An 11,895-nucleotide genomic window follows, 5' to 3' on the forward strand; every position below is an offset into this window, starting at 1 on the left:
ATCCCATCACAGATGCCCTGAAGAGATGTTTGGGATGTTTATGTGCTAAAAACACACTATTACACGTAAATGTCCTGCATTGGAAATGTCACTGTATAAGTATTATTACTTAGAATATGTACTTAAAGTTTAAGTACTCATAATTCAGAAAAATGCTATTGTGAGTGTTATACTATGTATTATATTATTAGATTATTGTTGATAATGTTGGCCTGCATATTTTTATAATTTGTAATTTGTGTTAAATGTAATGTATTATTAATCTGATGGTGGCATAATCAGGAGTTTCCTGTTTGAGTAAAACATTTGGGTGCGCGTGGCTAAACCCTGAGGGGCTCCTTACGCTAAGACACTCTTTATGACACCATCCTTGTTCAAGCACCGGTTTTATTTATGCCACTCATTCCACCGGGGCCCACTGCTGCTGCTGATTTATATTTCCATAAAGCGATATCAATGTAATGGGTTTATAGCACAGCTTGCTTTAGGACAGACAGGAGAAAGACCCTCTGCTGACACTGACAGGGGTGATTGGTAGGGCAAGGTGACAATATTAAATCAGTTTTTACTGTCGTTAGCCATTTTAAAGTGATGGATTAGTACAATGAGGCTTAAGATTTTTTCTACTAGTTTAGTCAAGCACATATACCGGAAGTGTGCAAATGAAATGCTCTAAATTGTATATTTTCATGTCTTCTTATAAATACCAGGGTCACAGAGGATGAAAACAATGTTATCATATTTACCAAAAAGGAAATATGTAATGTTGAAAGAAAATACCAGCATCAATATTTTACCTTCATTTTAATCGGCTTAGATAATTTGCATGATTAACTGCATCTGTGGATGGCTACCTAAGAGACTACCTTACCTGTAGGCCAGTAAGCCTATTATCAATTTTTTTTCTTCTTTCACCAATAGCCTGATTTATATTTGCTAATAATATGTTGGATTCATGTTAAGACATTTACGTTTTTTGACAAAACATACAAATTATTATACCGTAATTTGGCGGCCCCCCAGTAGTAACTCTGAGGACCCTCTTGGGGTCCCGGACCCCCTGTTGACGATCTCTGGTAAGGCTCTGACACACCCACCCGACGGCCGTCCTTCGGCAGAAAAGGCAGTCGGACTGACTGCCTCTCCGAGTTGGTCAAAGTGCCTCGGAACACACTGAAGCGACGCCGACTTGAGTGAGCGTACGTTCTGCGCGAGACGTGATACGTCTCCATAACAGCAGGTGGCGCTAATCTGTATTGTCGCCCAAAAAATGAAAACCAGCAGTTGATTGGATGAACGCGTCACGTAGGTCTGGCTTCTCCGGAATTTCAAAGCCAGACCATCATGGCGGCTCTTTCGGAATACGAGCTCATATTTTACGAAAATAGTTCATCGAAACATGTTTCTGAAAACATTTTAAGCAAGAAATAGGCCATACAGTTCATTTCAGATTTTTGTCAGATTTTGAGAGACTCTAGTTACGCTCGTCATTTCCGGGTTAGCACTCCACCAATCAGATTGTTCATTGAGTCCGACTGCCCGCCTTCCGATTCAACAAGTCAAATCGGCCCAAATGAAGGCCGACAGCTCATCCGACTGACGATGGCACGGAACACACCGAACAGACTCGAGTTACTGACCTCGCCAGACTTTCCGACGGCTGATAATCGGGTTGGTGTGTCAGGGCCTTTATAAACACTGTATCTGTGTATGCTTATTTTATTTTATTTAACCTTTATTTTACCAGGGAAAAATCACATTGAGATTAAAATCTCTTTTACAAGTGAGCCCTGGCCAAGAAGGCAGCACATAAAAATACACTTTAACATACAACAAACAACAGACAGACAAGGATGGACAGCAACAATAAATAAGAAATAAAAACAGAAAATCACATTTTGAAACAAGCGCAAACTTATTGATATATTTATTTGATGTAGGCAGGACTTGAATTCAGTATGTGAAATAAAAACCTGCAATTTTAGCTGATTTTGTAACTCATTACATTATAAATCTCAGTGCTAAATGATACACAGAATCCAAAGATTTCAACAGGGACGTTGTGGAGTGTCTGTAAAACACATCTCCATAGTCTAAAATTGACAAGAAGGTAGATTCAACCAACTTTTTCTTGACTTTCGGTGTGAAGCAGGAACTGTTTCTGAAATAAAAGCCCAACTTTAATTTCGATTTAGTGATTAACTGCTCAATATGCAATTTAAAAGACATGTCTTTCTCCAATATAAATCCCAGGTATTTGTACGAGGGAACTAGTTCTATTGGCCTGCCCTGTAATGTGTGGAGATGAGGCAGGAAAGGTCCATGCTTACGGGTTCTGTTAAAAAACATATATTTAGTTTTCTTATCATTAAGAACTAGCTTTAATGCATGTAAATTGAGCTGAATATTTTCAAATGCTTTTTGAAGCTTTAAAATTGTCTCAGCAGGTGATTTTGCAGAACAGTAGATAATGGTATCATCAGCATACATGTGTATATTGACATTCATAACATTTTCACTGAGGTTATTAATATATATTGTAAAAAGCAAGGGCCCCAAAATAGAGCCCTGTGGCACACCAGAGGTAACAGTAAGTTTCTCAGACATGTAGTCATTTAGAAGTACACGTTGACATCTGTTATTTAAATAGCTACTGACCCAACCAATAGCAGCATCAGAGAGGCCAATGCAAGCCAACTGTGATAATAAGATAACATGATTGACTGTATCAAAGGCTTTTGTTAAATCAATAAATAACGCAGCACATGATTTACGATCATCTAAAGCACTAATTATATCATTAAGTACTTTCATAGTGGCGGTGGCAGTACTATGATTTTTTTCTAAAGCCAAATTGAAAGACAGACAGAATATTATTATTAACCAGAAACTGTTTTAATTGCTCACTGACGATAGATTCCAAAATCTTAGCTATCACTGATAATTTAGATATTGGATGGTAATTATCCAAATTAGAAGGGTCACCACCTTTCAGCATTGGTAGAACCAGAGCAGATTTCCAATCTTCAGGAACAATATTCTGTTCCAGAGATAAATTTAAAATACATGTCAAAGGGTCAGCAATGATTTCTGCTGCAGATTTTAAAAATATACCTTCAATCTCATCAGGCCCTGCAGATTTATGAGTATCCAATTTTTTCAGGGTCATTAAGACCCGAAGATTGGTTCGGGAAACCACTAGATGATTGAGTAGGGGACAATGACTTAATGGTTTTCCAAAACTTAGTTGGGTTATTTAAATTTCTTGTTGTTTCATTAAGATAAAATTCAGATTTTGCCTTGCGAACTAGGGCTGTGCATTTATTTTTCAGATCTCTAAAAACCACCCTGTCCTTATCTTGGCCAGTTTTTCTAGCTCTGGCTCAGGCTGAGTTCCTTTCATGAAAAAGTTTAGACAATTCCTCGGTGAACCAAGATTTATCACGGCCCTTCACTCTAAATTTCTTAATTGGTGCATTTATCACCTTTGAAAAATATTGTATGGAAATACTGCCATGCAGAATTCACATCAGATATTAAAACCAATTTATCCCAGTCACATGCAGACACATCATGCAAAAAACCTTGAATATCAAAGTTCTTAAAACTCCTTTTTTTTAATAATTCTAGGTTTTACTTTTGGAATCTTACAATTTCGTATAGCTGCTACAGCACAGTGATCACTGACGTCATCTGGAAAAATTCCTATGTGGGTGAATTTATGGGGTTTATTTGTTAGAATGACATCAATAAGAGTGGATTTGCTTGGGTTCTTAAGATTAGGTCTTGTAGGTGTGTCTATGATTTGAGTTAAGTTCACTGAATCACAATATTCTTTAAACTGGTTTGACACTGGTGACAACCAATCCCAGTTTAAATCACCCAGCAGTAAGAGTTCTTTTACTTGTAGCTCAGCTAACACTGATGACAGTGAGGTGAGGTCATTAACAGCTGAGGGTGGTCTATAGCAGCCAACAATATTCAGATGACAATCATTTCCATAGTGTAAATCAATGGCTAATAACTCAAACTGTTTTGGGATGGACAATGACTTTATAACAGTTGCATGAAATTTTGATTTTATATAAACTGCAACACCTCCTCCCTTACTATTCCGATCAGAACGAAAAACATTGTATCCCTCTATTGCAATATCATTATCTGTAATAGATTTTCTGAGCCAGGTCTCAGACAAGACCAAAATGTCAGTTTTGGTCGTCTTGGCCCAGATTTTTACTTGGTCTAACTTAGGCATTAAACTACGAACATTTAAATGTAGGACACCAAGGCCAGACCTAACTGAAAATTCCAGCGGGGTTGAAAGACAATTTCCCACTGCACCAGGATTTGGATTTATATTACCAGCCATCAAAAGCATCAACATTATCAGACATCGCTGCTTTAAGTTTTTAGTGGGAGATGCAATAGGAATCACTTGAAATGATGGATCAGTGCGTGTGTTTTGATGGACGATTCAGGGGAAAACGTTAAAGTTACACACATTTTTACCTTCAGCACAGTCTGGCCTGATGCTTGGATCGAACATGCAGAAATCTGCCCATATTAGCAGCGCCGCTCTCATATTGCCAGCAATGCGGGGAAACACACAAACAACCAGCAATCGAGCTCAAGGATTTCGGTTCGAAAGCAGCACCTCCGTGGATTAATATCGAGGGTAGGGGCCAGAGACAAGGAGCACACGCCGCTGATTAAAGGCGAGAAAGCACCACCGACCTCAATGTTGATCCCCTCCACAAGCCGACGTCCAGCAAACTCCTCCAATCCGTTCAATAAGCAAAGCTAAGACAGGCTTCCGGGAGAGAGTAGCGATGAGCTATTGATGACAACGAAGCATGTGATTTCCCCAAGTTTGGCAAATGCAGGAAACGCAGCAGGTAGGCACCACTTCAAACAATGCGCAGGCTACGCTGCTAAAAGTCCATTTTTGTAATGAGTTCCATCAAAGGAAAAAGAAAAAAGCGCGAGTTAGTCCTTTGCGCTTGAGTGATTTAGTTAAAAACACATACATTTAACATGTCTGACAAGACAAAACATAGAGTCAAACACAGGACGCACACAGTGCTGCCATCTTGGAATGTGTTCCCTGACATGTATGTCTACCAGTTTATGTCTCCCAGTTTATTAGCCCTGCAAAAAAATCTCTATTTTAATATTCAGCTTTGGGTTAAGAAACAGTTTGAGAGATGTGTTGATTCAACATCCTGGGCAGTTTTGGAGGTTGAACCTGTGAGAACTTATGTATAATAACTGTGTCCACTCAGCTGAGTTTATCCAGTAGACAGAGGTGGGAGTTTTTGTGACTTTTGTCTGAAAGATTTGTTTTGCTTGTAATTGAGCATCCATCCATCTTCGGCCGCTTATCCGGTACCGGGTCACGGGGGGAGTAGCTCCAGCAGGGGACCCCAGACTTCCCTTTCCCGAGCCATATTAACCAGCTCTGACTGGGGGATCCTGAGGCGTTCCCAGGCCAGATTGGAGATATAATCTCTTCACCTAGTCCTGGGTCTTCCCGAGGCCTCCTCCCAGCTGGACGTGCCTGGAACACCTCCCTAGGGAGGCGCCCAGGGGGCATCCTTACCAGATGCCCAAACCACCTTAAGTGGCTCCTTTCGACGCAAAGGAGCAGCGGCTCTACTCAGAGTTCCTCACGGATGATCTCTATCTCTAAGGGAGACGCCAGCCACCCTCCTGAGGAACCCATTTTGGCCGCTTGTACCCTGGATCTCGTTCTTTCGGTCATGACCCAGCCTTCATGACCATAGGTGAGGGTAGGAACGAAAATTGACCGGTAGATCGAGAGCTTTGCCTTCTGGCTCAGCTCTCTTTTCTACACAACGGTGCGATAAATTGAATGTAATATCGCCTCCGCTGCGCCGATTCTCCGACCAATCTCCCGCTCCATTGTCCCCTCACTCGCGAACAAGACCCCAAGGTATTTGACTCATTTCCTACCTGGAGTAGGCACTCCATCGGTTTCCTGCTGAAAACCATGTATTGTAATTGAGCAGTAAGAACAAAATGAACTGAAGAAAAAAGTCCTTTCCAGCGTGTTTTTGCAGCAATGAAGACTCCCTAGACGTGTGACCTGAGGCCAGAGAGGGGAGGGCCTGCAGTCACCTTCTCTCAGTGTGACAACTGAGCTTGGAGACGAGATCTTTGCCTCCAGCGTCATCTGTGAAGAGTTTCTCACCCTCATCTGAAAAGGTAAAATAATACAATATAAATACATTTATAACTCATAATACTGAACAAATAAAATATACAGCGGCCATTTTTAGAACCATGACTCGTGGTTTTTTTTAGTAAAAGATGATTGTATTTGGTGCTTTTGTTATTCGTGCAAAAAGAGTAACATGCAGCACAAAATCTCTGGAGCAGATTTATTACTTTAAAAAAAATCACTAAAGCTTCATCAAAATCAAGAAATAGGCCTACTGTGTGTTTGTTTCTTGGCAACAGTTTAAAATTCTGCACTAGTTCCTTGAACCTTACGTTCTTCCTAAAGCTGTTGTTTGTGTGCCATCAAGACAAATATTACAATCTGTAACTCATGCAGGAAATAAGTGACTTCTGTATCGTACATGATATTATACCGTATCTGTGTGATGTAGTACAGTAATCCAGACTATTTGCTATTTCCAGCTTCTCAAAGGTGAGACTTTGGTGTTTTTCTCTGATTTGTATCACTATAATTTAAATGTATATTTGGGTTTTGGACCTTTTAAATAAACAAGCAATCTAAAGACCTCACCTTGAGCTTTTGGATGTTGCGATGAGTATTTTCTGACATCGTATAGACTAAATGGTTCCTTAATAGTATACTGTATCTGACTATGTTATCTAATTGAATGGCCTTGTGTAACGTGAGTAAATACAACGTGCAATGGAAAACAAGCACAAGACTCTGCAGCCATGCTAGCTGCTCTGAGGCTGTACATAGACACAGTGGTGCTTTGAGCTAAAAGCTAACGTCAGCATGCTAACATGCCCATGCTAAAAGCTAAAAGCAGGTGTACTGTTCACTATGTTCACCAACTTAGTTTAGCATGTTAGCATGCTAACATTTGCTTATTAGCACTAAACGCAAAGCTGAGGCTGATGGTAATGACGTTAGTTTTGTCGGTATTTGGTCATACAAATTTAAAAATTTGACCCCAAAGTATCACTAGATGAAAAGTTAATGGAACACCAAAGTCAGTGGGATTCATCCTCTAGTAATCATGAATGTCTGTATAATGTTTAATGGCAATCCCTCTAGTAGATGTTGAGATATTTCAGTCTGGACCAAAGTGGTGAACCAAATGAGTGTCACACTTCCCTAGAGCCACTCTGCTACAGTAGCATGGCCAAAAACAAACCAATACAAACAAAACAATGTTTGCATTGCGCGTGACTTTCTGTATGTGTGTGTGTAGTTGCACAATGTGCATAGTTTATCACGATATAGTCTGGTTTTGTGTCCCATTATTGCCAATACTACCCTCTGAAACGCCTCCTCTGCCTTTGATAAATTGAGTCGTACAACGATACTCACTCATCACCTGACAAAGAAAGCCTCTTACTCATTCCTTCATCCCCTGACAAACTTGATTACCACCCTTGATTACCTCAATGCTTCTTCAATCATTCCTTGACAAACACCTTTGTATTTATTCATTCATCGTTGCCTGGCGACTTCCTCTACCACATTTTATTATTCATTCCCTCAGAGAATTAGCGTCTGGGTTATTCATTCAGTCATTCTCAGTCTGACTAAATTAGGTGGTTATGGTTGAATGGGCCCCAAATTAGTCATGTTATTCCTTCCACAATAAGCAGAGATAAATGCTCCCCAACCAATATGCGTCCGTCTGAAAACCCAAGTGTATAGCTTACATACTGTGTGTGTGTGTGTGTGTGTGTGTGTGTGTGTGTTTGGGCTTGTTTAACTATATTTGTGGGGTCCAAAAACCGGGAGTCCAGTATACTTGTGGGGTCCCGACAGTTTTGTGGGGCCAAAATGCTGGACCCCACAAGTTTAAAGGGCTGTTTGAGGGTTAAGACTTGGTTGTAGGATTAGGGATAGAATTAGGTTATGGTTTATTATAACTAATTATATAATTAGGGTAAGGGTTAAGGTTAGGCATTTAGTTGTGATGGTTAAGGTTACGGTAAGGAGCTAGGGAATGCATTATGTCAATGACGGGTCCCCACAAAGATAGTGCCACAAACCTGTGTGTGTGTGTGTGTGTGTGTGAGAGAAAGCAATTACCAGAACTCATGTACCCACAGCTTAATGGAATAACTTGCCAAATCAATGCAGATTACACTTGCAAATCCATGTGATATCATTCCCTGAATTCAATTTGAGGTGTGTTACTGTATGATAATTGTTTTTCCTCGGCCGTCAGCAGCACCCGTGCACTTCATCAGAATCCAAATCTTTTCTTGTTATTATACATTTAGACATTTAGACTTTTTTGCATGGCTTCTCTCGATGTAGTATAAAATACTGTATATATGACAGATAGATAAATAAATTAAAACAGTACCGGTAAACAGCAGTAGTAGTAGCAAAACAACGACAGGAGACCTTTTCTTGAAAATAACTGTTGACCCTGAGTTTATAAACAGCGAGAGACATAACTAGCACTATTTGCCACAACTTGTTGGTTTTACACATTGCTTTTTGTGCAAGTGAAACAAACCAGAAATAACATGTTAATTAAAGGTGCTCTAAGCGACGTTGGGTGACGTTACTTCTTGTTGACGTTCAAAGTATTTTCAAACAAAACGAGACTAGCTCGCCCCTCCCTCCTCCTCATCCCTTCCCCTCCCCCTCCCTTCCTTGCTTCCGCACACTAACCCCACAACCCCCACCCCCAACTCCGCTGGAACACTGTTTGTGTATGCTTCGTGGTGCAGGTTGGTACAGTTTGTTATTGTTGCCGTTTGTAGACCCTGGGCTGTCTAAAGACACCGCGTTTTTTTTACAGTGTGTTCAGGGGACAGGTAGCTAGCAGATAGTGAGGAGATGTTTGCTGTATGTGCAAAAAATGTTGTAGCCTCAAAAACACGTGACACCGCTTAGAGCACCTTTAAGATAACTTTATTAATAAGATAGACTTTATTAATCCCACACTGGGGAAATTCCTGTGCTACAGCAGCTCAAAAGAAAAAAATGTACACACATCAGAATAACACAAATACACATGAAGTAGACATAGGAGAAAGAATATACATAGTATAGAAATAGAAAAATATAATTAGTTATAATAATAATAATAATAATAATAGTAATAAAACAAACATATTTACACAATAAACACCCTTATATAAACAGACAGTATATAAACACAGATATACAGATGAATAGAAATGAAATATTGCACAGTTGGAGGTAACTAAGAGATAAATAAATAAATAAATATGCATAGTGCAGAATATTGCAGAAACAGCTAGCAGTGCTACATTATGATGTTGCATTAAAGAGTCTGACTGCTGCTGGAATGAAGGACCTGCGGTAGCACTCCTTGCACTGAGGGTGCAGCATTCTGCTGCTGAAGGAGCTGATCAGGGAACTCACAGTCTCAAGTAGGGGGGTGAGAGGTGTTGCCCATGATTGATGCCAGCCTAGCTAACATCCTCCTCTCCCCCACCTTCTCTATGGTGTCCAGAGGGCAGACCAGAACAGAGCTAGCCCTCTTCACCAGTCTTCACCACCAATAGTGAGCTTTAAAGGTGCTCGAAGGTTGATATTGATGCAGTTTGACAGAGCCAGGCTAGCTCGGCAAGACACCAATAAACACATCTCCCAAGATGTCGAGCTATTTCTTTATGTTGAGCTGCATTTATTTATATTTAATAGTTAAGTCTTTGTATGCACTGGTTTCATAACCAGCTATATCTTTTCAAAGTAGTGTTTCTGTATTTGCCTAAACAGATAAGTGATGGACTGGTTCAGTTGAAGGTTGAGCTATTGACTTAATGTTATAAAGATAACACCTGAGCACAGCAGGTCCTCGGCCGCTGCCTGCACAGCATGTTATCAGGTGTTTCCTGTTTGAGTAAAACACGTGGGTATGTACTGTACAGTAAAGGAGACACTCTTTATGACACTATTCTTGTTCAGGTTTTATTTATGCCACTCATTCCACCGGGGCCCACTGCTGCTGCTGATTTATATTTCCATAAAGCGATATCAATGTAATGGGTTTATAGCACCACTTGCTTTAGGACAGAGAGGAGAAAGACCCTCTGCTGACACTGACAGGGGTGATTGGTAGGGCAAGGTGACAATATTAAATCAGTTTTTACTGTCGTTAACCATTTTAAAACGATGGATTTGTAAAATGAGGCTTAAGATTTTTTTCCAGTTTGAGGGGAGATTATTTTACCTCAGCATTTTGTGATTTTAGTTCAGGAAACCACATGACGTGTACTTTTTATACATTGTGAAACTATTACTATTACTACTTCTATTATTTATGAAATTATCTCTGAAATCTCTTTAGAATAATCTCTATCTATTTGCAAATAGATTCAGTTTCTGTGCAGATTATTCTTATATTTTAGACACTTGCTCAGGGTCGGCCTTTAAACTTTCAGCTTACTGCATGTATGCTGTTCAATGATCACTGTCTATTATTAAGACTATTACTGTAGGCAGCTGGGATGTCCCAGTGTATGCAAAATGTAATAGGATATTAGTTGTTCAAGCACACATACTAGAAGTATGCAAATGAAATCCCCTAAATTGTATATTTCCATTTCCTCTTGTAAAATACACCTGATAGATGCTTGATATGATGCCACCGGGGTCAATATTTGAACCCGTTTATTATAAATGATGATATGTAAATATTCATAATCTTTAACTTCTTCCAGTTTTTTTCATGTTAATTATAAAAAGTAGTTTTCTCAAGAAACCTAAAGAGACTATAGAACAGAATCTAAAACATGTATATGATCAGCAGTAACCCACGATCTGTTATTCAATGAAAGACCTATTTTGACCCAGATATATTGGTCTAGCTCTATAGTTTGAACCAAAAAACATCCAATCTCTGCTCCAATATGAGCTCAACTCCAAATTGAGTCTGTATCAAGACACAGCCTAGGCTCTGTCTCTCCTCTTCCTCTGTTTTTTTTATTAATTTCTTTTTTTTTTTTTTATCTCTGCTCACTCTCCCTTCCTCCCTTGCTAATTTTCATTTTGTTTCCAACCACACGAGCGGACATCCCTCATTTATCAAACTGGCCCATTTCACTAATGTCAGTCTGTTTCTTGACTTTAAACAGTAATCGTAATGTGATAAAGCAAATCTAGGTCAGCTTACAGTTGATATATATGTGGAATTTGTCGGAAACCGTTATTTAAGTCAAATACTGGAATTTTGGGAGGAATTGTGTTCAAATCCCACTTGATTTTACAGTTTTTGACAAAATATTGAATCAACTACCAACCATATCCCCATTTCTGCATGTTATGACAGTAAATGTATATATGTGGGTGTAAAATAATGTCATGCTTAGGTTTGAGGAGTCTGAGAGAATGAAGGACAGAAAAGAGAGAAGTTGTCTCACATAGCATGCTACATGTCAGCTGCACAACCTTTGAATGGCAGATTAACGAGGTGTGTGTGTGTGTGTGGGGGGGGGGGGGGAAGCAAAGGTGTCTGATTGTCAAGTGGGAGAAGCAACCCCTTCTGTATTCTACAGCCTCGGAGGAGAACGCAAACAACTTGAGGAAAGAGAGGAAAAAAGACGAATTGATGAAGGAGAAAAAGATTGAATGTAAAAAAGATGAGAGTAGGAGGCATACGGCTGACAGGGTGTGGTCACTAAAAGACAGAGGGAGATAAAGAAGAAGATGAAGGGGTGGCGGGGGTAAGA

The 11,895-nt window shown here is 39.7% G+C and overlaps 1 protein-coding gene across 1 annotated transcript in view; it reads left to right on the top strand.

Moving 5' to 3' along the window:
- Positions 1 to 8,872: 8,872 nt before the first annotated feature.
- The window catches only part of arhgdig (Rho GDP dissociation inhibitor (GDI) gamma), a 31,233-nt gene continuing 28,210 nt past the window's right edge, over positions 8,873 to 11,895 (top strand). Inside the window, exon 1 of the mRNA XM_078270435.1 lies at positions 8,873 to 8,925. Within this exon, the coding sequence (XP_078126561.1) occupies positions 8,910 to 8,925 (16 nt within the window). The 5' untranslated portion in view covers positions 8,873 to 8,909. The remainder of the gene's footprint in view (positions 8,926 to 11,895) is intronic.

Source organism: Sander vitreus, chromosome 15 (genome assembly GCF_031162955.1).
Source record: "Sander vitreus isolate 19-12246 chromosome 15, sanVit1, whole genome shotgun sequence".
In the NCBI taxonomy this organism is placed as follows: Eukaryota; Metazoa; Chordata; class Actinopteri; order Perciformes; family Percidae; genus Sander; species Sander vitreus.